The 26,070-nt window shown below is 52.5% G+C and overlaps 1 protein-coding gene and 1 long non-coding RNA gene across 2 annotated transcripts; one reads left to right on the top strand and one right to left on the bottom strand.

The window, feature by feature from the left end:
• Positions 1 to 1,438: 1,438 nt before the first annotated feature.
• LOC127491331 (uncharacterized) lies at positions 1,439 to 25,226 on the bottom strand. The gene is made up of 3 exons (XR_007919966.3): positions 25,090 to 25,226; positions 17,187 to 17,288; positions 1,439 to 1,864 (listed from the first exon to the last, which is right to left on the bottom strand). It is a non-coding gene; the product is annotated as an uncharacterized LOC127491331 (long non-coding RNA).
• AGRP (agouti related neuropeptide) lies at positions 24,276 to 25,343 on the top strand. The gene is made up of 4 exons (XM_089320275.1): positions 24,276 to 24,407; positions 24,521 to 24,653; positions 24,813 to 24,898; positions 25,098 to 25,343. The coding sequence occupies exons 1-4, from the start codon at positions 24,378 to 24,380 to the stop codon at positions 25,278 to 25,280; spliced, it is 432 nt and encodes a 143-aa protein (XP_089176401.1). The 5' UTR covers positions 24,276 to 24,377; the 3' UTR covers positions 25,281 to 25,343.
• Positions 25,344 to 26,070: the final 727 nt, after the last annotated feature.

Genomic DNA, 26,070 nt, shown 5'->3' with positions numbered 1-26,070 from the left:
GTTTTCTTATTACAGAAGTCATGTTGTGCTCATTACAGAAAATCAGGAAATACAAGCAAGCAAAAGGAGTCATCAGAGAGAGACAGATGAGTGATCTGCACGCACAGTGGAGACTTAATGACAGAATCGTCACCACAGGACCTGGACAGGGGGTACATTTGTGTTTGCCTTGAGACTTTTTCAATTTCGCTATTTTTTTTAATTTTTAATTTTTTTTTTTTTGGACAGACAATTAGACAGTGAGAGAGACAGAAAGGTCTTCCTTCCGTTGGTTCAACCCCCAAATGGCCCCTACGGCCAGTGCGCTGCTATGATCCAAGATCCATAGCCAGGAGCCAGATGCTTCCTCCTAGTCTCCCATGCGGGTGCAGGGCCCAAGCACCTGGGCCATCCTCCACTGCCTTCCCGGGCCACAGCAGAGAGCTGGCCTGGAAGAGGGGCAACCGGGACAGAATCCGGCGCCCCGACCGGGACTAGAACCTGGGGTTCCGGCGCCACAGGTGGAGGATTAGCCTAGTGAGCTGCGGCGCTGGCCTAAAGGTTTATTTATTAAAGAGAGAGAGAGAAGCCGGCACTGTGGCTCACTAGGTTAATCCTCCGCCTGTGGCACTGGAACCCCAGGTTCTAGTTCCAGCTGGGGCGCCGGATTTTGTCCCAGTTGCTCCTCTTCCAGTCCAGCTCTCTGCTGTGGCCCGGGAGAGCAGTGGAGGATGGCCCAGGTGCTTGGGCCCTGCACTCGCATGGGAGACCAGGAGGAAGTGCCTGGCTCCTGGCTTTGGATCGGCTCAGCACACTGGCCGTAGTGGCCATTTGGGGAGTGAACCAACGGAAGGAAGACCATTCTCTCTGTCTCTCTCTCACTGTCTAACAATGCCTGTCAAAAAAAAAAAAAAAAAAAAAAAAAAAAAAAAAAGAAGAAGAAGAAGAAGAAGAGAGAGAGAGAGATCTTCTATCTGCTAGTTCACTACCCAGATGGCCACAATGGCCCAAGGCTGGGTCAGGCTGAAGCCAAGAGCCTGGAACTGCATCCAGGTCTCCCACATTGGTGGTAGGGAACCATGTAGGCCAGCCATTTTCCACTGCCTTTCCATGTTCATTAGCAGGGAGCTGGATGGGAGGTGTAGCAGCTGGGACTCAAACTGGGACTGTAATATGAGATTCCATTATTGCAGGTGGCGGCTTAACCTGCCGTGCCTCAACACAGGCCCCAAATCAGCTTCCTTATAATATGTCTGGGAGACAGCAGGTGATGGCTCAAGTACTTGGGTTCCTGCTACCTGTGTGGGAGACCCATATGTAGTCCCTGGCTCCTAGCTTCAGCCTGATCCAGTCCTGTATGTTGTGAGTACCTGGGGAATGAACCAGCAGATGAAAGATGTCTTTCTTTCTTTCTTTCTTTCTTTCTTTCTTTCTTTCTTTCTTTCTTTCTTTCTTTCTTTCTTTCTTTCTTTCTTTCTCTCTCTCTCTCTCTCTCTCTCTCCCTCTTTCTTTCTCTCTCTCTCTCTCTCTCTCTCTCTCAGATTCTCTATCGGGCTGCTTTTCAAATACATGGAAATCAGTATAGAAAAAAAAAGTTTAAAAAAGGGGGACGGCACATAGCTCACTTGGTTGGTCCTCCTCCTGTGGCGCCGGTATCCCATGTGGGTGCCGGGTTATGGTCCCGGTTGCTCCTCTTCAGGTCTCTGCTGTGGCCCGGGATGGCGGTGGAGGATGGCCTGGGTGCTTGGGCTCCTGCACCCGCATGGGAGACCGGGGTGGGGGGGCCTGGCTCCTGGCTTCAGATCGGTGTAGTTCCAGCCGCAGTGGCCATTTGGAGGGTGGGCCAACGGGGGGAGGACTTTTTTCTCTGTCTCTCTCGCTAACTCTGTCAAATAAATAATAATTAAAAAAAAGTTTAAAAAAGATCCTCTTAGGGCTGGCACTGTGGCAAAGCAAGTCAAGCCTGCAACACCACCAGGTTCAAGTCCCGGCTGCTCCACTTCCAATCCAGCTCCCTGCATATGGCCTAGGAAAGCAGAAGATGGCCCAAGTGGGCCCCTATCAGTCTCGTGGGAGACCCAGATGAAGCTCCTGATTCCTGGCTTCAGACTGACCTAGCCCTGGCCATTGTGACCATCTGGAGAGTGAACCAGTGGATGGAAGGTCTCTCCCTCCCTCCCTCCCTCTCTGTAGCTCTGACTTTCTAAAAATAAATAAGCCTTTAAAAAAGAAAAACCCAAAGATCTTATTTTATGCTCCTATGGATGTGAATATTTTCATATTTTTGTTCTTATTTTTGATGTTATTGGAGTGCATAGAAAAGCACGTGTGTCACACTTGTCCCTAATTGAGCACACATTCACGTAACTAGCACCAGCCCCAGCTCTGTACCACTCCTGCGTTCTTCTGAGTACTTACACCCAAGGGGAAGTAGTATGCAGACTTCAGGCAGCACAGAGCATTTTTGCCTGTGTAGAAACTATTTTAAAAAATTCATTTATTTTTTATATTTTTAAAAGGTGGAGGAGGGGAGAGAGGGGAGGGGAGACAGGGGGAGAAAGAGACAGAGAATATCTTCCATCTGCTGGATCACTTGCCAGATACTGGCAACAGCTGGGACTGGGCCAAGCCGAAGCCAGGTACAGGAATTCAATCGGAGTCTCCATGGGGTAGCAGGGACCAAAGTAAGTTTCTTTTTTTTTTCTTTTTAAAGATTTATTTATTTGAAGTGCAGAGTAACAGAGAGAGGGAGGGAGATGTTTCATCTGCTGGTTCATTTTCCAATGGCCACAACAGCCAAGGCTGAGCCAGGCCAAAGCCAGGTGCCAGGAATTCCATCCAAGACTCCCATGTGGGTGGCAGGGGCCCAAGCACTTGGGCCGTCCTCTGCTGCTTTCCTAGGTGCATTACCAGAAAGCTGGATCAGAAACAGAACAACTGGGAACCTAGCCAGAAATCTGTTATGAGATGCAGGTATCTCCCTCTGGACCACAATGTCTGCCCCAGGGACCCAAGTTCTTGAGCCATCACCTGCTGCCTCCTAGGGTACACATTAGAGGGCGGCTGGAATCAGAAGCGGAGCTGGTACTTAACCGAAGCGCTCTGATATGGGATGTAGTGTCCAAATATCCACCCCAATAACATGTTTCTAAAAGGGCAAAAGTCAGGGCAGGCTAGGAAAAAGGTGGCATAAACAACAGTGGAAAGGACCAGCGCTGTCCTCGCGGGAGTCTGCCAGGTGGAAGGCCGTGTGTGGTTTCCAGCAAGGGGGCCTCGGTGTACCATTACAGGTGGTAACCACATCTATGGAGCTGGAAGCCGCATAATTCCTGGGGTTCTGGGTCTTGCATCTGCCCCAGTGTTGCAAATCAAAGGGTCCCACTCTTTCCCATCATAGCATGGGCTGTGCTGCAGGGGACATCTGGGCTGGATGGGCGCTCATGGTTACTTTCATGGAGCCAGAGGGGACTCCAGGGTGTTTGGGCATAGGAGGGCCTGAGGGAAGACCAAGCGTTGAGTGTACCCATCCCGCCGGAACACACCAGCAGCTGGGCTGTTTTATCCGGATCAGGGAGTGACGCTGTCTCTGCACCACTGCACCTGTGGGTATTGCCTTTGAACTCTTGAGGTATTTAATCCCCTTTCCAGCAGGCAGAGAGATTGGTTGCATGGGCGTGGAAAGTTAATGCCAGCTTCCCTTTCTCTCCCAACCCCAATGTGAACCCTTCCCCCTCAACCTCCAGGCCCGCAGTAAGCCCTAAGCATGTGCACCAGGCCCCAGTGCACAGTAGGCACTCAGGGAATAGTTCTTGAATGAAGGAATGGGCTCTGCTCCTCACTGGGTTCACTGCCAGTGCCCATTGGTGTCCCCTGGGGCTGAGTGTCAGGCATCTTATTCCTCTGCCTCTGGAACTCCCAGGGACGCCCCCTCCCCACTCCCTTGGCCCCCAGGTCTCAGGCACAGTCTTATAGCTGGAAGGCTTTGGGCTCTAGAGTTAGAAATGGGTTGGAGCAGGGATTCGCTAAGCTCAGGCACATCCAAGCCACCTTGAGTCTCTATTAAAACTCTGGCAGCTGGGGCTGGCACTGTGGCACCGGCATCCCATATGGGTGCCAATTCATGTCCCGGCTGCTCCTCTTCTGCTCCAGCTCTCTGCTATGGCATGGGTAAGCCATGGAAGATGGCCCAAGTACTTGGGCCCCTGCACTGCATGGGAGGCCCAGAAGAAACTCCTGGCTCCTGGCTTCGGATCAGCTCAGCTCTAGCCATCTGGGGAATAAACCAGCAGATGGAAGACCTCTCTGTCTATAATTTGCCTCTCAAATAAACTAATAAATAAATCTTAAAAAAAAAAAAAAAAAAAGGGCAGGGCCGAAGTGACATCCGTACAAGTCCCTGAGGTAGGCTTTCATTGCCGGTGTGAGCACCACACCTTGGGAATGTGTGTGTTTGTGCACAGCTGGAGCAGAGGCACTCTGCCCTCGCGGGTGTTCTCCAATGAAGTGTCTGTGGCTAGTGTCTGCCCTGAGGTGTCCAGGGTCCCAAGGCTCCCTATAGATGTTGGTCAGGAGGGCTAGGAGGGGGCAGGCATTTGTCATAGTGGTTAAGAGGTGGCTTGGGATGCCTGCATCCCATGTTGGAGTGCCTGGGTTGGAATCACACTCTGGCTCCCAATTTCAGATGGCTCACATAATTTGGTCCCTGCCACCCATGGGAGAGATGTGGATGGAATTCCTGGTTCCTGCCTTTGGCTTGGCCTAGCCCTGGCTGGTGTAGGCATTTGGAGGGTAAACGGGACAAACACCTCTCTCCCTCTGCCTCTCAAATAAGATAAAAATTCACACTCCCCCAATAATCCTCCAGGAGGGATCAGCAGAGTTGTCGGAGACCTACTCTGCCTCTTCCTGTCTCAGATGGAATCTGCCTCTGAGGCAGGAATTCTGCACTGGACCCTAGGGTTCCCCTCCCTACCCCCAGGGGAAGAGGCATCCATGGTGGAGCCCTGCCGGCTGACACTCTTGTCCACATGCTGCAGCTGGTTCCATTCCCTATGTCACCTCTCCATCTTCCTGCCATTAATCTCTCTTTTTAAAAGATTTTATTTACTTATTTGAGACAGAGAGAGGTCTTCCACCTGCTGCTTCACTCCCCAGATAGCTGCAAGGGCTGGAGCTGTGCTGATCTGAAGCCAGAGCTTCTTCCGGGTCTCCCACACAGGTGCAGGGGCCAAGCCTTTGGGCTATCTTATGCTTTCCCAGGCTCTAATGGAGAGCTGGCTCAGAAGAGGAGCAGCAGGGACTAGAACCGGTGCCCATATGGGATGCCAGCGCCATGGGCAGAGGATTAAGCTACTGTGCCACAGGGCCGGCCCCTTGCCATAACTATTTATACCCTCTCAACATTCCTGCACCACATGCTTGTCCCAAGGTCTTCTACACTAGACAACGGCAGGGTGGGGTTCATGCCATGGTTCTAGGTCTCAGTCCTTTCTTCCACACAGTGGGGGAAGTCCACCAGCATTCTCACTGACTTGTGGAAACCACGCAATGAGTGTGGGCATTGCAGGGCTGGGATTCGCAGGGGCTCTGGGAGCATGGAGGAGGGCACTCTTTCCAGAGCCGTCTATTCCCGGCAGGCCTCCCAGAGGCAGAAATTGCCACCACACAGCTTTTTCTCTGGTTCCCCTGTGGGCATCCCAAATGGCAGCATGGAATGAGTTCTCTCTCTCTCTCTCTCCCTTCCTTCCTTTCCTCCTCACCCCTTCCTTTTTTAAAGTGACATTTATTATCTCATACCCTTTCTGACGGTTAGGCACCTGAGAGTGACTTAGCTGGGTGGGCTGGCCCAAGGCACCAAATTGCAATCAGGAGGGTGGTGGGCATTTTGACAGCAGCAAAGTCATGTCCTGTGTCGCGGTGCCTGGGTTCCAGTTCCAGCTCTACTTCTAATCCAGCTTCCTGCTAAAATGTGCACCCTGGGAGGCAGCGGTGATGGCTCAGGTGTCTGGGGCCTTGCCACCCATGTGGGAGACATCTGGTTTGCTTCTGGCTCCTGGCTTCCGCCTGGCTCAGCCCTGGCTGTTGCCGGCAGGGTGTGAACAAGTGGATGGAAGATCTCTCTATGACTCTCTGCCTTTTAAACAGCAACAATTTTTCTTTCTTTCTTTTTTTTTTTTTTTTAATTAGAGGGTGTCTGCCTGCATCCAGCATGGTAGACAGCATCATGGCAGAAGCAGCTGAGAGACAGAGCTCAGAGGTGTCACATGGTAGAGGAAGCAGGAGAGACGGGGGAGGGGCCGGGCACACTCGTTTACTGCACCCTCATCTCGCAGGAACAAATCCAGCCTCTCATGATGGTGGAGCCCCCAAGACCTAACTAGCCTTCACTGGGCCCCACTTCTTTTATTTTTAATTTTTATTTATTTATTTTTATTTATTTGAAGAGTAGAATGACAGGGGCTGGCATTGTGACATGACCGGGTAAAGCCACCACCTGTAGCACCGGCATCTCATATGGGCTCCATTTCCTATCCAGCTCCATGCTAATGGCCCAGGAAAAGCAGCAGAAGATGGCCCACAAGCTTGGGACCCTGCATCCATGTGGGAGACATGGAAGAAGCTCCTGGATCCTGGCTTTGGCCTGGCCCAGCCATGGCCATTGCAGCCATCTGGGGAGTGAACCAGTAAATGGAAAATCTTTCTCTGTCTATCCCTCTCATTCTTTAACTCTGACTTTCAAATACATAAATACATATTTTTAAAAAGAAGAAGAGTAGAGAGAAGAGAAATTTTACCCACTAGTTCACTTCCCAAATGCCCACAACAGTCAGATCTGGGCCAAGTAGAAGCCAGGAGCCAGGGGCTCCATCCAAGTCTTCCATGTGGGTAACAGGAACCCAAGAACTCAAGCCATTATCTGCTGCCTCCCAGGGTGTGCATCAGCAGGAAGCTGGAATCAGGAGCTGAGCTAGGGCTTGAACTCAGGCACTCAAACATGGGTTGCAGGTATCCCAAGCAGGGTCTTAACCGCTAGGTCAAATGCCCACCCTGGCCACCTGTTAAAGGCCCTACCACCTCAACAGTGCCACACTGGGAACCAAGCTTCTAGCTCATGAAACTGGGGGAGAAGCCATGTCCAGACCACAGCACTGACCAAGTCCAATCCACACTCAGGCATAGGAGGATTTAGCTCTCCCTTCTCAAAGGAGGAACACCAAAAATTCTGTGGACGTATTTGAAAACCACCACCCTTCCTGTGTGTTCCTTTCAGGTCTAGATGGTGATTCTTTCCAACATTTATGAGTCTTGAACAATTCATTAAATATATCTGAATTCCAGAATTTTTTTTTTGAAAAAAAAATAATTGATTTGAAAATTTAAAGCAGAATTGATTTTATTATTTATTTATTTATTTATCTTTTTGACAGGCAGAGTGGACAGTGAGAGAGAGAGAGAGACAGAGAGAAAGGTCTTCCTTTGCCGTTGGTTCACCCTCCAATGGCTGCTGCGGTCGGCACACTGCGCTGATCCGAAGCCAGGAGCCAGGAGCCTCTCCTGGTCTCCCATGGAGTGCAGGGCCCAAGGACTTGGGCCATCCTCCACTGCACTCCTAGGCCAGAGCAGAGAGCTGGCCTGGAGGAGGGGCAACCGGGACAGAATCCGGCGCCCCGACCGGGACTAGAACCTGGTGTGCCAGCACCGCAGGCGGAGGATTAGCCAAGTGAGCCGCGGCGCCGGCCAGCAGAATTGATTTTAAAAAAGATTGGCTTGAAAGGCATAATGACAGAGAGAGAGAAAAAAGAGACAGACAGACAGACAGAGGGGGCTTCCTTCTATTAGTTCACTCCTGAAATGCCTATAACAGCCAGAGCTGAGCCAGACTGAAGCCAGAAGCCTGGAACCCCATCTGGGTCTCCCACATGGGTGACAGGGACTCAAGGACAAGGACCTGGGCCATCACCTCTTCTTTCCCAGCTGGGAGCTGGATTAGAAGCAGAGTAGCAGGGGCTGGGAGTGGCACTCCAATAGGGAATGCAGATATCCCAAGCAGTGGCCTAACCCGCTACACCACAATGCCGGCCCCCAGAATATCTTTATAAACCACAAATCTGACTGTGTCACTCCTCTGCTTCAACCCCTCTGAGACTCCTCTTTGGGTTTTTTATAGAAATGTATTTATTTTGAAAGGCAGAGTTAGAGAGGGAGAGACAAAGACATCTTCCATCCACCGATTCACTCCTCAAATAGCTGCAGTGACCTGAGCTGGGCCAGGCAAAAGCCAGGATGTAGGAGTTTCTTCCAGGTCTTCCACATGGGCGGCAGGGGCCCAGGCACTTGGGCTATCTTCCACTGCTTTCCCAGGCAGATTAGCAGGGAGCTGGATTGGTAAGTAGAGCAGCCAGTACTCTAACCAGTACCTAGAAAGATTGCCAGTGTCTCTTTAGATTCTCAGTAAAATTCCAAAGTGAAACCTGGCAATCCGGCCTTTTGTCACTTTGTTCTTGTCTTACTTTTCCTGCTCTGCACTGTTTTGCCTTGGTCCACAGCCAGCTTCCTGAACTTGCTCTTGAAATCACAAGTTTCTCTTTCTCGCCCCACAACTCCAGAGCGTGGGTTACCAGATAAAATACAGAACTCCATTTAAATTTGCATTTCAGATAGATAACGAATAAATCTTTAGTATCAGTATGTCCCCGGTACTGCATGGGACATATGTCTGTACTAAAACAAATAGTTAGATTTTAAACTATTTATTTATTTGAAAGGCAGAGAGACAGACCATCTATCTGCGGGTTCACTCCCCTAATGCTCGCAACAGCCAAGGCTAGATGGGGGCAGAGGCTGGAGGCAGAAACTTCACCTGGGTTTCTCACATAGTAGCAGGGACAGAAGCCATCACCTGCTGCCTCCCAGGGTGCACATTAACAGGAAGTTGGGATTGGAAATAGAGCTGAGGCTCAAACCCAGGTACTGTAATTTGGAATGTGGGCATCATCTTGATCACGGAGCCAAACACCTGCCCCCACAATACTTGTTTTTTATCTGAAATTCCGATTGCACTGGCGACTCCTACCTTTATTTGCTAAACCTGGCAATCTTGCCCAGAATGAGCATGTGTTGTTCCCCTTGCCCCTTCCTTGATTTTTCTGCATGGCTACCTCCCTTTCCTGAGTTAGCTCTCAGCTTAGAACAACCTCCCTCACGTCTCACGATGAGGACAGTCCTGTCATTGCTGTAACTGAGTTGCTCACAGGGCACAGAGCGCTCTACTTGGTTTATTCCATTCTGGGGCCAGCGTTGTGGTGCAGTGGGCTAAGACATAGCCTGCATACCACATGGGCACCAGTTCTGCCTGCTAATGCACCTGGGAAAGCAGTGAAAGATGTCGCAAGCACTTCAGCCCCTGCCACAGCTGATGGGAGATCTGGATGGAGTCCCAGGCTCCTGGCTTCGGCTGGGTGAACCAAGGGATGGAATCTCTCTCTCTGTCTCTCTCTCTCTGTCACTCTTTTCCTGTCCTTGGGATGCCTTTCAAATAAATAAATCAAAAAACAAAACAAAACAGAAAAAACAAACCCTCCCTCCTAGCCCTTAACATAATGTCCAACTCCTGATGGCCACTCAATAAATACTAGTTGAAGGAACAAGTGCTGAGCTTGGTCCTAGCTCCAGGGCCTAAAGAGCTGGCCTGGTTCTTGGCTCCGAAGCCTGAGGCCCCAGGGAGGAGGGTAGAATCATCAGTTTTCTGTTGCTGCAAACAACCCACTCCAAAAGTTAGTGACTTAAAACCTCAGCAATCATTTAATTTGCTCACAAACCTACAAAACAGGCAGAGCTCAGCAGGGACAGCTTGTCCCTGTTCCACGAAGCATCAGCTGGGGCTGGAGGATCCACCTCCGAGATGACTCACTCAGGGGGTTTTCACGTTGGTACTGTCTTGTTTCTTCTCCATGGGTGCTTGGGCTTCCTCATAGCTCGGTGTATGGGTTCCAAGAGCAAGAATCCCCAGCACACAAGAAGTAACAATGCTAGATTTTTTAAGACCTTATTCTAGAAATTGGCACTGTGTCACTTCCAAACATCTTTTACTGGTCAGTGACAGAGTCCATATTCGAGGAGGGGGGACATAGCTCTACCTGCTGATGAGACAAGAGCTAAAGAACCTGCTGATGGTGTTTGAAAGAGTTCTTCCCTGAAATACAAAGGACGGCTCATCATTTGCATCCAGCCATGTGGACGCCTGTCCTTGGGGTGCCTTTCCATACTCCAGTGGATAGCAAGGGACAAACATGTACAGGACAGCCTTGGAGAGGATGGGAGCAGAGAGAAAGAGATAGAGGTAGAGATAGAGATAAAGATAGAGAGAGAGAGAGAGAGAGAGAGAGAGAAATAGATAGATAGATAGAGAGAGATCTTCCAAATCTCCCCAAACGCCTGTATACCTACAACAGCTGGGTCTGAGTCAAATTGAAGCCAGGAGCCTGGAACCCAATCTGGGTCTCCCATGTGGGTAGCAGGGACCCAAGTATTTGAGCCATCACTTGCTGCCTCCAAGGGTGCACATTAGCAGGAAGTTGGATCTGAAGTGGAGCTGAGATTGAACCCAGGCACGCTGATACAGGGTGCAGGCATCCTAACTATTATCTTTTTTTTTTTTTTTTTTTGACAGGCAGAGTGGACAGTGAGAGAGAGAGAGACAGAGAGAAAGGTCTTCCTTTGCCGTTGGTTCACCCTCCAATGGTCGCTGCGGCCAGCGCGCTGCGGCCGGCACACCACGCTGATCCTATGGCAGGAGCCAGGTACTTCTCCTGGTCTCCCATGGGGTGCAGGGCCCAAGCACTTGGGCCATCCTCCACTGCACTACCGGGCCACAGCAGACAGCTGGCCTGGAAGAGGGGCAACCAGGACAGAATCCGGTGCCCTGACCGGGACTAGAACCCGGTGTGCCGGCGCCGCAAGGTGGAGGATTAGCCTAGTGAGCCGCGGCTCACTACTATCGACTGCTAAGCTGACTCCTGCCCTGGAGAAATTTTTAAATTACTTTTTTTATTGAGAAAAAAACTTAAAATGTAAGCATTTTAAAGTGCACAGTCCAATGGTTTTTAGAATATTCGCAATGTTATGCAACCACCCCCACTGCCTAATTCAAACCATTTTCTCATTTTCTGGGTGCCGCAACTGAACGGGGAGGGTGCTACTGACACCTAGTGGGAAGAGACTGGAAATGCTGCTGAACAATCCCTCCAGAAGGGAATATCCGGCCCCAAGTGCCAACAGCAGGGAAACCCTCAAGCATTGCTCCACACAATTGTAACACCATTATCACATCCACAAAAGCCCGCAGCAACTCAGGAGTAACTCCACTTGTCCCTAAAATGGTGTTTTATCATTTTATGTTAGGAGGCAAGCAAAGTTTGTGTGTGGCATTTGGTTGTGTCTCCCTAATATCTCTCTCTCTCTCTCTCTCTTTTTTTTTTTTTTTTTTTTTTTTTTTTTTTTTTTTGACAGGCAGAGTGGACAGTGAGAGAGACAGAGAGAAAGGTCTTCCTTTTCCATTGGTTCACCCCGCAATGGCTGCTGCAGCCGGCGGACCGCACTGATCTGAAGCCAGGAGCTAGCCAGGTGCTTCCTCCTGGTCTCCCATGCAGGTTCAGGGGCCCAAGCACTTGGGCCATCCTCCACTGCACTCCCGGACCACAGCAGAGAGCTGGGCTGGAAGAGGAACAACCGGGACAGATTCCGGCGCCCCGACCAGGACTAGAATCCGGTGTGCTGGCGCCGCAGGTGGAGGATTAGTCTATTGAGCCACAGTGCCAGCCTCCATAATCTCTTCTCTCTCTCTCTCTTTTTTTTTTTTTTTTTTTTTTTTTTTTTTGACAAGCAGAGTGGACAGTGTGAGAGAGAGAGAGACAGAGAAAGGTCTTCCTTTGCCGTTGGTTCACCCTCCAAGGGCCGCCGCGGCGGGCATGCTGCGGCTGGCGCACCGCGCTGATCCGAAGGCAGGAGCCAGGTGCTTCTCCTGGTCTCCCATGGGGTGCAGGGCCCAAGCACTTGGGCCATCCTCCACTGCACTCCCTGGCCACAGCAGAGAGCTGGGCTGGAAAAGGGGCAACCGGGACAGAATCCGGCGCCCCGACCAGGACTAGAACCCGGTGTGCCGGCGCCGCAAGGTGGAGGATTAGCCTAGTGAGCCGCAGCGGCGGCTCTCCATAATCTCTTTTAAGGCCAGTTGAGAATCACTTATCCAAAACGCTTGGAACCAGAAGCGATTTGGATTTTGGAATATGTTCAGATATACCATGAGCTATCTTGGAGGTTGGGATAGAAGTTTCAAGACAAAACTCAGCTCTGTGACATACACACCTTATATACACAGCTTGAGAGCAATTTTATACAATATTTTAAAATAAGTCTGTACATGAGACAAGTTTCATGGTGCGGAATTGTGCACATGTGGTGCCATGCCAGCCTTCAAAAAGTTTCAGATTTTGGAGAATTTTGGGTTTTTGAATTTGGAATTATCAGGTTATATAAAATAATAAAATAATAATTTTTGGCCCACACTCAGCCTGTTTGTTGTTCATGTCACTGGTTTTTCGTTTTTGTTTGTTTGTTTGTTTTTAAAGAGTGCAGGGGCCGGCGCCATGTCTCACTTGGTTAATCCTCCCCCTATGGGACCAGCATCCCATATAGGCTCCAGGTTCTAGTCCCCATTGCTCCTCTTCCAGTCCAGCTCTCTGCTGTGACCCGGAAGGGCAGTGGAGGATGGCCCAAGTGCTTGGGCCCTTGAACCCGTATGGGAGACCAGGAGGAAGCACCTGGTTCCTGGCTTCGGATCAGTGCAGCGCCGGCCGTAGCGGCCATTTGGGGAGTGAACCAATGGAAGGAAAACCTTTTTCTCTGTCTCTCTCTCTCTCACTGTTTATAACTGTCAAAAAAAAAAAAAAAAAAAAAAAAAGAGTGCAGGCCAGGTTTCTACCATCATAGTCTAGGTTTATTTGGTTGCTTCTTCAATATTATATTTATGGGGCATGCATTTGGTACAGTGGTTAAGACACTGATTGGGACACTTGCAGCCCATATCAGAGTACCTGGGTACCAGTCCTGGCTCCACTCCTGATTTCAGCTTCCTGCTAATATGCACCCTGGGAGGCAGCAGGTACTTGTGTCCCTGGAATCCACATGAGACACCCAGACTGCGTTCCAGGCTCCTGGCTTCAACCTGACTCAGTCCCAGCTGTTGCAGGCAGTTGGGGAATGAACCAGTGGCTAGAATATCTATGTCTGTCTGTCTCTCTCTCTCTGTCTGTCTTTCAAATGAATACTTTTTAAAAAGAAAGATTAGATTCATGGTAAACATTTTTGGCAAGACCATTGCCTTGGTGATTTTTGCATCCCATCAGGAGGCCCACAGATATGAGGTTGCTGTCTATTTATGATGCTGGAAATGTGTGATAATGTGGTTTAGAAGTCAGAACAGGGTGTAGCCTCTCCCACCTGCCCACCCAGCCATGGCATCCAGGCAGCTGTGCAACTTGGCCCGTCCTTTCAGAAGAGTGGGGATGGCAGTGCTCATTCGGGGAGGGGGGGGGTCAGACCGTTCTCCCTTCTCTTTACTACAACACTAAGAGGGCCCACCTTCCAGGGTCAAAGGGAAGTTATCTAGAGCTGGGGCTTCCCTTTGCCAACTCCAGGAAGGAGGTGGGAAAATTTCTGGGAATTCTTTAGCTGTTTATAAAGGAAAAAAACCTTAGCATGAAGCATTCCTTATGGGAAAAAATGCGGATACTGGATGTAAAGAAAACAAGGCTCTTGTTTGGCAATGTGCTTGGCTGAAAGTAAGCAAACCTAGGACGCCTTTGTCTCCCGTAACAAGATGCTAGGGAATGAGCTAAGGTTGGTGCCAGAGTTTTGCAATACCACCCAAGTATGGTCGACTTGTCTTGTCTACATCCCTATCAAGTTAGTCTGTCCTCATGTTTGTAGCCTCATGGTCGCAAGTTGGCTGCTACAGCTCCAAGCATTATAATCGCATTCCAGGCAGGAAGTAGAGGGAAAAGAAGCAAAAAGGTAAGACATCTTGGCCAGGGGAGCAAAGCTGTCCCAGAAGACCCCAACATAAGTCTGATGGTCACGAGTGTATGCCAGGGACAGCAGGAACTCTCAGTGGGTTAGGCGCTGCCCCTCTCAAAACAGGCTTCTTGGGGGAGGAAAGAAGAATGGGTACTAGGAAAGCAGTCGAATTCTTACAAAATCAAGAGGTGTTTGATCAAACTCTGACATTTTCAGTTATATGAAGCACTAAGTTATTTTTATACTGTAAGACAATTTGAATGTGAATCAAGCCATTGCTGTTGACGTCGTCTCGTGGGTACCATCTCTTTCCCAGTAGATCTCTCCCTTGAATGGAGGGCTAACCGCGATTCGGGAGCACTCTTTAAATCCATGGGTAAAGGGAGGGCAGGTGGTTGACCTAGCAGTTCAGATGCTGTAGCTTGGGATGCCACATCCCATATCAAAGAACTTGGATCCACATCCTGGCCCTGCTGCAGATTCCAGCTCCCAACTGATGAGAACCCTGCAGGCAGCGGGTGATGGCTCAGGTATCTCGAGCCACTTATATGGGAGACCTGGACTGCATTCCTGGTTCCTTGCTCTGGCCCTGGTCCAGCCCCAGCCATTGCAGGTATTTAAGAAGTAAACCTAGCCGGCGCCGCGGCTCAATAGGCTAATCCTCCGCCTAGCGACGCCGGCACCCCAGGTTCTAGTCCCAGTCGGGGCACCGGATTCTGTCCTGGTTGCCCCTCTTCCAGGTCAGCTCTCTGTTGTGGCCAGGGAGTGCAGTGGAGGATGGCCCAAGTGCTTGGGTCCTGCACCCCATGGGAGACCAGGAGAAGCACCTGGCTCCTGGCTTCGGATCAGCACGGTGCGCTCCAGCCGCGGCGGCCATTGGAGGGTGAACCAACGGCAAAAGGAAGACCTTTCTCTCTGTCTCTCTCTCTCTCTCTCTCTCTCTCTCTCACTGTCCACTCTGCCTGTAAAAAAAAAAAAAAAAAAAAAAGAAGGAAGAAGTAAACCTATTAGCCTATTGAGCCGCGATGCCTCTCTACCTTTCAAAATAATATATCTAAAAATCTCCCAACTTCTTAGAAGTCTTCCTCACTTCCCCACCAATCTCCCAACTTCTTAGAAGTCTTCCTCATTTCCCCCCTCTGTCAGCAATGCTCCCCAGGGGCGATCACTATTCTGAGTTGCATCACTGCTTATTGTGGTTTTCCTTGGTCTCAAATGCCATACAGACGGGATCCCACCACGTCCACTTCTTCCACAGTTGCCTTCTGTCACTCCATATCATGTCTAGGAAGTTCATCCATGTTGTTGTGTTCAGTTCATTCTTTCTTCATTGCTGTGTAGTTTCCATTTTTATGAATAGACCTTTATTTATCTGTTTTCCTGTTGATGGATGTCTGGATGGTTTCCAGTTTATAGCTGTTAGGAATAAAGTTGCTCCCCACTAGAATTCCAGTCCCTTGCAGTTCCCAGCCTCCCTCCCTTTATGACCAGAGGCCTAGAGGGTGGGAAGGGCTCACCGCAGAAAGGAGGGAATCCAAGAACAGAAAAAGCAGCAGCTGAGGACCCAAGTACTTGGGAGGCTTGGGTGAGTTCTGGGTACACCTCAGCTATTGCAGACATTTGGGGAGTGAAATGGTGGATGGAAGGTCTCTCTCTCTCTCTCTCCCTCTGTCATTCTGCCTTTCAAATAAATAAATAAATAAATAATCTTTTCTTAAAAAAAATCAAAACCAGTGTATTTCTCCGAGAGCCCCTGCAGCTCTCTCTGCTTTCTCCACTGACCCTGGGTTCACCTGGCACCTGGCAAGGCAGCTGGGCCCTCCCTCCCTCCCTCCCTCCCTCACACCCTCCTTAGTCTCGCCATTTCTTCCTTCACTCGATCAGCTGCTCAGCCATCCACTCATTCATTCAACAGCACCTTCTCCCTGCATCCTCTTCCGGGTAAGCTCTGGATGGTTCCCCAGAGCTCAGCATAACCGGACAGTTCAGAGGCAAGCGAAGAGTCGGCCTTGGTGCCCACCTGTCTACTGGCCTGACATGAGGTGCAGGTGGATGCCCCCCCACCCTTGCAATGCTGCCTGCAGGGAAGCTCGGCTCCAGGCTCTGCTGGTCCCAGCTCCTCCAGGCAGGCCTGGTCCCTGCCTAGGCTCATCCTTACCACGGCCATCCCGCTATGCAGGGTGTGTGGCACCACAGAGGACACAGAGGCAGGCTGCCCTGTGACCCTGAAACACAGCCACATGCTTTTCTCTGCACACTGACAGCAGGGGCATTCCCAGATGGCCCTCATTGTTTTATTTTATTTTTTTTAAAGATTTATTTATTTATTTGAAAGTCTGAGTTACACAGAAAGAGGAGAGGCAGAGAGAGAGAGAGAGAGAGAGAGAGGTCTTCCATCTGATGGTTCACTCCCTAATTAGCTGCAATGGCCGGAGCCAGGAGCCAGGAGCTTCTTCCGGGTCTCCCACACAGGTGCAGGGGCCCAAGGACTTGGGCCATCCTCTACTACTTTCCCAGGCCATAGCAGAGAGCTGGATCAGAAGAGGAGAAGCCGGGACTAGAACCAGCGCCCATATGGCATGCCGGCACTTCAGGCCAAGGCGTTAACCCACTCCACCACAGCGCCAGCCCCCTGTTTTTTTGTTTGTTTGTTTGTTTTGACAGGCAGAGTGGACAGTGAGAGAGAGAGAGACAGAGAGAAAGGTCTTCCTTTGCCGTTGGTTCACCCTCCAATGGCTGCCACGGCTGGAGCGCACCGCACTGATCCGATGGCAGGAGCCAGGTGCTTCTCCTGGTCTCCCATGGAGTGCAGGGCCCAAGCACTTGGGCCATCCTCCACTGCACTCCCTGGCCACAACAGAGAGCTGACCTGGAAGAGGGGCAACCAGGACAGAATCCGGCGCCCCAACTGGGACTAGAACCCGGTGTGCCAGCGCCGCAAGGCGGAGGATTAGCCTAGTGAGCCGTGGCGTCCCCCCCCCCCGCCCCGTTTTGTAATAGTTTAGTTTATGATTTGGCTCTACCAAGTGGTGAGAAAAGCCATTCCCCTCTTGGCGGACCCCATCCTGACGACACTGCCACAATCAGCCTAACAGAACTATTATCAAGAGAGCTGTTATATGGTAAGTACTTACCACGTGCCAAGCTGGGACTACCCCTGAGGGCTGGGGAAGACAGGAGCATGAGTGGGTTTTGTGCAGAGGTACGACGTGGTCCATCGAGGCAGATGCTTCTGGCTGTGGGAGGGGGAAGAGATGGGCGGAGAGCAGAATGGAGAGACAGCAGGATTCACTTCCACCCCCAGACCTGATTCCTATGAGGTGGGAGAGTGGGGATGCGCTACGCCTGTGCTGACTGCAGGGATGAGCGAAGGACACACCCGTCTAATGGGCAGACGAGGAGGTAACCAGGCTGACTCAGCAGGGACCCTGGAGAAGGAGGGGAGGGTGGGCTTGTGAGGCTGCGCCAGGGGAGGCGGAGGAGGAGGTTGGAACGTCCCGAGGGGGCCTGAGTCCTCAGCTCTTCTCTGAACCTCTCCAATGTTTTGGGTTGAACTGTGTCCCCCTGAAATTCGCAATCTGAAGCCCTAATCCCCAGTACCTGTAAACATGCCTGTGTGCGGAAGTCGGACCGTGAAAGATGTGATTACATTAAAATGAGGTCCTAAGTCAGGGTGGGCTCTAATCCTATATGACTGGTGTCTTTACAAGAAGGGGACATTTGGACACACAGACACCGTGGATCATGCACACCAGGGAGAGGCCACATGAAGGCCCAATCAAGAGGTCTTGGCTTGCAAGTCCTGGAGGAAACCAAGCCTTCTGACACCTCGGTTTTGGACTTTCAGCCTCCAGAGCCATTAGAAAATTAATTCCTGGTAGCATTTTATGGCTTGCTCGAGTCCCAACTCCACTTCAGATCCAGTTTCCTGTTAATGTGCACCCTGAGAGGCAGCAGATGAGGACTCGAGTGCTTGGGTCCCTGCCACCCACGTGGGAGACCCAGATGGAGTTCTGGGCTCCTGCTTTTTGCCTGGCCCAGCCCTGGCTATTGAGGGCATTTAGGAAGTGAACCAATAGATAGATCTTTCTGTCTGTTTCTCTCTCTTCCTTTCAAACAAAAAAAAAATTTTTTTTTCTTTCAAAAAAGAGGGGCCAGTGTTGTTGTACAGTGGGTTAGGCTGCTGCTTATGATGTGAACATCCCGTATCAGAGCAGCAGCGGGAGTCCTAGCTACTCTGCTTCTGATCCAGCTCCCTGCTAATGTGCCTGGGGAAGTAGCAGACGATGGCCAAGTGCTTGGGACCCTTCCATCCTGGCTCTTGGCTTCAGCCTGACCCAAACATGGCTGTTGTAAGCATTTGGGGAGTGAACCAGCAAATGAAAGATCTCTTTCTGTGCCTGTCTGTCCCTCTCTCTATAAGTCTGCCTTTAAACAAACAAATACATCTTTAAAAAGAAACAACAGCAACCAAGGACCTTCCCCATGGTCAGCTGTCAGCGGGGTGTAGAACCTACCCACTTGGAGTCTGAGAGGGAAGTCTCTGTCCCAGCATGCACTGCAGCCTCCTCCCCCATCTCTCATGGGTGTGTTCTGCCGTGGCTCCCACACTGGTCCGGAATGGAACAGTCACAATCTGATTCTCAGCCTGTGTGCCAGCAACCCTGGAGGCTTCACACGTGCACCCCTGACTTGTGCAGGGTCTCCCTGTCTGTGCCCAGAGTTCTCGCAGCTTCCATTCTTTGGTCATGGAAGGTGGGAGAGCTGCTGGGTCTTGAGCAGAAAAGAGAAATTCTAGGCTGAGAGTCACGTTCAGGTCGTTCAGCTGGCTCCTGTCCGAGAACAACTTTGTTGCTGGAGCTTTGGCTGGGCTGTTGAAATCCCATGGGGAGTAGGTTGCTTCCTCCTATGGGGATGGATCAGACACGGGAGAGAGCCTGGGGCCTGAGTTGGTGCATTTATGGTGCTATCATGCAATACCCAAGGCTGGATAACTTACAAAGGAAGGAGGTTGTAGCGCACTGGGTTAAAGCCCTGGCCTGAAGCGCCAGCACCTCATATGGGTGCCTATTCTAGTCCAGGCTGCTCCTCTTCAGATCCAGCTCTCTGGTATGGCCTGGAATAGCAGTGGAGGGTGGCCCAAGTCCTTGGGTCCCTGCACCCATGTGGGAGACCAGGAAGAAGCTCCTGGATCCTGGTTTCGGATCAGTATAGCTCCGGCTGTTGCGGCCATCTGGAGAGTGAACCAGCAAATGGAAGAGCTCTCTCTGTCTCTACCTCTCTCTCTAACCTTGTCTTTCAAATAAGTAAAATAAATCTTAAAAAAAAAAAAAAAAGCAAAAAACAGGGCCGGCGCCATGGCTCACTTGATTGGTACTCCGCCTGCAGCACCTGTATCCCATATGGGCGCCGGGTTCTAGTCCCGGTTGCTCCTCTTCCAGTCCAGCTCTCTGCTGTGGCCCGGGAAGGCAGTGGAGGATGGCCCAAGTGCTTGGGCCCCTACACTCGCATGGGAGACCAGGAGGAAGCACCTGGCTCCTGGCTTTGGATCGGCGTAGCTCCGGCCGTGGCAGCCATTTGAGGGGTGAACCAATGGAAGGAAGCTTTCTCTCTGTCTCTCTCAGTGTCTAACTCTATCTGTCAAATAAAATAAAAAAATAAAAATAAAACAAAGGAAGGAGGCTGATGTTGGCTCATGGTTCTGCTCCAAGGTTAAGGGCCCAAATCTGGTGAGTCTTCCTGCCAGCAGAGGTCCACGGCAGGGGAGGACATCACAGCAGGGGACAGGGAGTATGTGTGTCTCTTCTGGTCTCTCTCCTTCTTACAAAGCCAGCAGATTCAGTTATGAGGGCCCACCCTGATGACGTCAGCTAACCCTAATCACCCCCCCCCCCACACACACACAGTGGGATTTAGCCTTCCCCTCTTAATCCTTCACAATAGGGATTAAACTTGGGTTTAATGGATCCTTGGGGGAGACACTGAAACCACAGCTAAACCACGGCAGTGCCCTCCAGTGCTGTGCTGGACAAGGGGCTGGGGGAGAGCTGGATTGTGAGATTTCTATAAAGCATTGAGTCCTGTGAATGGGACAGTCTGAGAGAGCTGATGACGCAGACTCCAGCCTGAGCCTGAGGGTCGCAAGAGACCCAGTTCCTAGGCCCTGCCGACAGGCACAGCCGGCTCAACTTTCCTCTGCCTTGCTGTTCCATGCAAGCCCTTAATGGGTTGGCTGATGCCCACTCACATTGAGGAGTGTCCTCAGCTTAATTTAATTGCCAACCTCCTGCAGAAACACCCTCACAGACAGACCCAGAAATAACACTGAAGCTGTCTTAGGCGTCTCATGCCCGGTCAAGTCGACACACGAATGAACCACAGACCTCCCTGGCTGAGGGCTTGAGACACTTGCTGGGCTGACCCTGCACTGCCAGCCTGCTGTCCTCTGCAAATGACTGAGAGGACCACGCCAGATGATCCACGGGAACCCCGTGCTGCAGGGAGGGTGGGGATCTGGGTTTCAGATTCTGGCTGGATAAGGACATGCAGTGTGTGTCCATGCTTCTTCTGCCCCCCACAGGACAAAGTGGGAACAGCACCACTGGGGCTGAGGAAACCCCAGGGGAGGAAAGGGAAGGTAGCTCTGTACCCCCTCAGGCCTCCCAAGTCTTCCACCCAGAAAATGCCACACATTTCCCACGGCCCTCTTGCCACCAAGCCTTGTCCTGGGAACATGGAGAGGTTCTGGACTCAGAAAATCACCCACACTGTGCTGGAAGAAGAAGGCGTCCGTGGAGTCTTTTCACAGACGCTAGATGCGGGCACACAAAAGTGGCTGGAGTGAGAGGATGAAGCCCACGTACCCATCACCAGCCTCAACATTTACCAAATTACAAGCAATCTTGTTTCATTCGTACAACCTATCACCTTGATCATTTTGAAACAAATCCCTCACTTCATACCTTTTATCACGGTAACCAAAAAGTGAAGGTTTTTTTTTTTTTATTTTTTTTTTATTTTTTTATTTTTTGATAGGCAGAGTGGACAGTGAGAGAGAGAGACAGGTCTTCCCTTGCCGTTGGCTCACCCTCCAATGGCCGCCGCTGCAGCCAGCGCAGCGCGCTGATCCGATGGCAGGAGCCAGGAGCCAGGTGCTTTTTCCTGGTCTCCCATGGGGTGCAGGGCCCAAGCACCTGGGCCATCCTCCACTGGCCATAGCAGAGAGCTGGCCTGGAAGAGGGGCAACCGGGACAGAATCCGGCGCCCCGACCGGGACTAGAACCCGGTGTGCCGGTGCCGCAAGGTGGAGGATTAGCCTATTGAGCCACGGCGCCGGCATGGGTTTTTTTTTTTAAAGAATGACCAAAATCAATTTTTTATTCTTGTAGCTATATAAATAAAAGAAGGGTGCGTTTTAAAGCAGCATGACCACAGTGCCAACATCACGAATGAAAAAATAAAGTTATTCCTTAATATCATCAAACATCCAATGTCCAATGTTTATACTTCCCTGGTCATCCCATAGGGTTTTAAAAATTACTTATTTAATGAGAGAGGTAGAGGAAGAGAGTGAGAAAGGGAGACAGAAACAGAGAGAGCTCCACCTGCTGTTCGTCCACCAGATGCCCACAAGGGGAGCCAGGAGCTGGGAACTCAGTCCAGGTTTCCCACGGGGGTGGCAGGAACCCAACTACTGAGCCGTGACTGCTGCGTCCCAGGGTGTGCATTCGCAGGAAGCTAGAGTCAGGAGCCGGAGCCGGGTGAGAATCCAGGTGCTCTGATGTGGGAAGTGGGCATTTTTTTTTTTTTAAGATTTTATTTATTTGAGAGGTAGAGTTACAGACAGGGAGGAGAGGCAGAGAGAGGTCTTCCTTCCGTTGGGTCACTCCCCAAATGGCCACAATAGCCAGAGCTGCGCCGATCCAAATCCAGGAGCCAGGTGCTTCTTCCTGGTCTCACATTCGAGTACAGGGCCCAAACACCTGGGCCATCCTCCACTGCCCTCCCGGGCCACAGTAGAGAGCTGGGCTGGAAGAGGAGTAGCTGGGACTAGAACTGGCACCCATATGGGATGCTGGCACCGCAGGCGGAGGATTAACCTATGGTGCCACGAGGCTGGCCCCAGGAAGTGGGCATCTTAACCGATGTCTTAACTAAGAAGCTAAATGCTTGCCACTCACTTTTTTTTGAAGATTTATTTATATTTTAGAGGTAGAGTTACAGTGAGAGGGAGAGGCAGAGAGAAAAGTCTTCCATCCACTGGTTCACTCTCGAAGTGGCCGAAACTGCTGGAACCGCACCAATCCGAAGCCAGGAGCTTCTTCCTGGTCTCCCATGTGGGTACAGGGGCCCAAGCACCTGGGCCATCTTCTACTACTTTCCCAGGCCATAGCAGAAAGCTGGATCGGGAGAGGAGCAGCTGGAACTAGAACCCGGTGCCCATATGGGATGCCAGTGCCACAGGCAAAAGCTTAAACTACTGCGCCACAGTACAAGGCCGCACTGAGTTTTGATTATTGGTTTTCCTGACCATCTCCCCCACTGGATGTGACCAGGGATAGGGCTATGAGGACCTTTGCCCTTGTCCACCACAGTTGGAGGAGCTGATACACTCATAGGCACACACCCAGGCAAAGACAGTCACTGCTCTGTGGGTGAGCAGACAGCGAGCGCCTGGGTAGGAGACCCCACCCAGAACGTGGAGAGCTGCCGGATGAATGTGGATGAGGCTGGAACAGGTACCCAGAGCCCCCACCTCAACTCACCTGTGGCATCTTCAAATCTACACACAGTCCTGCTCACCACCACCACCCCTTCAGCCAGAATCTCCAGGGTCACGGCCAGGGTGGAAGGACTGGAGGAAGTGTCCTTCCCAGGTGGCCCAGCCAAGATGGGGACACACTGGGTTCCTGAGACCTTCATCCTGCACCACTCTGGGAGCAGAAGGCTGATGCCAGCTAAAAGAGAGGCCTTGACCCCAGTTCTGCTTTGTGACAGAGTCACCTAGACAGCCCATGCACCATTCCCAGGGGAGGAAAGAGGACCGGCCCTTCGCCGGATTGTTCCGAGGGCTCCATTCAGAGGTCCTGAGGACTAGCCTCTCGGAGGGACTTCTGCTTCTTTCGCCCCCATCATGGACACCAGTCAACGGCCCTCTGAGCTCCTAGGACCGTTACCTTGAGATGACCACATGACAACCCAGTGCACCTGTATTCTGGGAAGAAGCCTGCCTTGGACACACCCTCCAGGAGCACCTGCTCCCATGCAATCTACACACCACACCGATTGCTGCCGCTGCCGCGAGGCCAGAGGCTGCCAGATGGTAGCAACTGGTGCCACCGTGGCTGAGGGATTTTCTCAGGCATCCTCATGGCCGGAGGGGCCTGTGGGAACCTGGACCACAGTCCCCCGCAGCCCCTTCCTCCTCCTCCTGCTGCCCGGGACCAGCCAATTTGTGCAGTGGGGCCTCCAAGCCGACCCACTTGGGCATGGGTGTGGCTGACAGACAGCCCCCCAGAGGGGGAGGGGAGGCAGGGGCACGTGGAGTCCTGTGTGTCCTCCCGTGGCCTCGCACTGATGAGAGCAGGCGTGGGCAGAGGCCGGACACACGGGGTGGATGGGAGCAGCCATTAGCACTAATGAGGCAGGCGGCCTGAAAGCTTTGTACCCTGGAGCTGCTTGCCCACCCAGGGAACAGTCCGTTCTGCTGCTTTGGTTTCCAGGAACCTTAGGTGGAAAGAGTCTGGGGACAGGAGTAGAGGTGGGGGGTCTTGGGAGAAGCCCGCAGAGAGAAGGGGGAGGGGAGACAGGGTCAGGGACACAGTCAGGACAGCCTGGAGTTGGCCACATGGCTTCTTTCCTCCCCTCTTTCATCCAGAGAAACCTGGGGTCTGGTCCATAGCCCACCCTGCCCTGCAGCGGTTGCATCCCATCACCCCCTTCCACACCCTCGACCTCAGTTCCTGGAAGCAAAGGAAACACCGTGTAGGGGCTAAGCGAGCAGCTCCAGGGCCACAAATTAAATTAGGCTCTCAGGGCTGCTTGCTTCGTTATTGCTAATGGCTCCAGCCTGGTCCACCCCTAGATCACCATCCCGTGGACATTTAGGGGCCCTGGGCACCCTATCTTGTTCTCACACTTTAATTGGCTCACCCCATATTGGAGATGGGTACCCCTCTTGTAGAGCCCCAAGGCTCAGGTTGCAAGGAGGAAGGCCCGAACAGTACTCCCCCGCCGCGGGGAGGGCCTTTCTCTGCAGGGAGCTGTCACGTGGGGGTGCCTCATGAGATCCTGCCATATAAACCGAGGCCCCGGGGTGGCTGGGAATGCTGTCGGCAAGGATCCAGCAAGCAGGGGTAAGTCCTTGGGGTGGGTGGGGACTTCTGCTCCCCCGAGGCCTTTTGCTGGGCCCCTGGAGGGAACTTCAGGGGGGAGGAGGACTAAGTGGTGGGTCTTCCTGCCGCACCAGGCCATGTTGACCACAGTGCTGCTGAGCTGTGCCCTGCTGCTGGCACTGCCCTCTGTGCAGGGGGCCCAGGTGGGCCTGCCCCCACTGGAGGGCATCAGAAGGCCTGACCAGGCCCTGTTCTCCCAGCTCCCAGGTCAGTATGCACAGGTGTGGGGTTGGTGGGGGCCCGGATACTCTCTGGCCACAGATCGGCCACCTGGTGTTAGCCCCTCTCTCCCCCTTCCCAATGCCAGCCCTGGGAGGCGGGTAATTTGTGCATGAGGGAGTCCTGCCCTCACCTCCTCTGCCCCAGGCCAGGGCCTTCAGGCCCCGCTGAAGGTGACGAACGCAGAACCGGCAGAAGAGGCTCTGTTGCAGGAGGCCGAGGCACTGACAGAGGTAACAGCTCAGCGAAAGGGGAAACGTGGCCAGTCTCTGCAGGGGGCATCAGGGGCCATCCCTCCTCCCCAGCCTCCTGGTCCCCTCGCCACCACCACTTCCCAGGCCCGGTGCGCATCCTGCCTGGCTGCGGTGGCGGAGGTCCCTGGACTTGCTCTTGGAGGCCGGTGCTCACTTTCCTGCTTCCCTACCTGTTCAGGTGCTAGACCCGCAAGACCGCGAGCCTCGCTCCCCGCGCCGCTGCGTAAGGCTGCACGAGTCCTGTCTGGGCCAGCAGGTTCCGTGCTGCGACCCGTGTGCCACGTGCTACTGCCGCTTCTTCAACGCCTTCTGCTACTGCCGCAAACTGGGCTCTACCGCGAACCCCTGCAGCCGCACCTAGCTGGCCGGCGACGATGTGGGGCTGGGCCGGGGGCAGGGAACGCCAATAAAGAATGGGACCAATCCCAACGTTGTGGTTATTTCGAAAGTGGCTGTCGAAATGGGGCTGGGGAGGATGTTCATGGCAGCGGTGGGGGTGTCGCCAACCCAGGAAACCACACACCCCCTTATCCTGGGGTCTGGGCTACTCCATCTGAGCCACATACACGCGCATTTTTGAGGTCCCAGGCGCCTCGGGGGAGAGCAGAGGAGAGCCGGACTCTAGCCCGCGACAATGGTGCAACAAATGCAGGGGCGGCCAGGAGCAGAGTTGCGTGCGGAGTTAACACCGGGCTCCGGGGACTGCCCGCGCCTAATTCGACACGCGACCTCCAGCAAAGCCCACCTCTCACCACGCCGCAGTTCCCCTCTGTGCGGAGGCTTATTCAGCAATGTGAAATATTTCCAAGCACAAACACCGCCCACCCGCATCCTTTCTCTGCTCGTCACCGTAGTGTCTGACGCACGAAACCCGGGAAAGCTAGCAAGAGCGCCTCACTTATTCCTCGCGGCCACAGGCGCCACCACGCGGCCAGCCTCGGCCATGCAAGCGGCTCTAGCAGAGGCGCCGCAGGCCCGGCCTCCTCTTTGTGCGCAGGCGTCAGAGGGCCATCCCGGGCCCACCACCTGCGCAACGCGTCTGTGCGCAACCACCCGGAAGCCGGGCGCCCCTCAGAGCCCCGCCCTGCTTGGTCACGTGAGCGCTTGTGCGTCACCTGACGCACTTGACAGCCCGCAGCGGGCGCCGCGTC

This window comes from Oryctolagus cuniculus, chromosome 18, assembly GCF_051225735.1.
Source record: "Oryctolagus cuniculus isolate XC-2025 breed Fujian yellow rabbit chromosome 18, ASM5122573v1, whole genome shotgun sequence".
NCBI lineage: Eukaryota > Metazoa > Chordata > Mammalia > Lagomorpha > Leporidae > Oryctolagus > Oryctolagus cuniculus.
The sequence above is the reverse complement of the archived record's forward strand: the minus strand, read 5'-3'. Positions and strand labels throughout refer to the sequence as shown.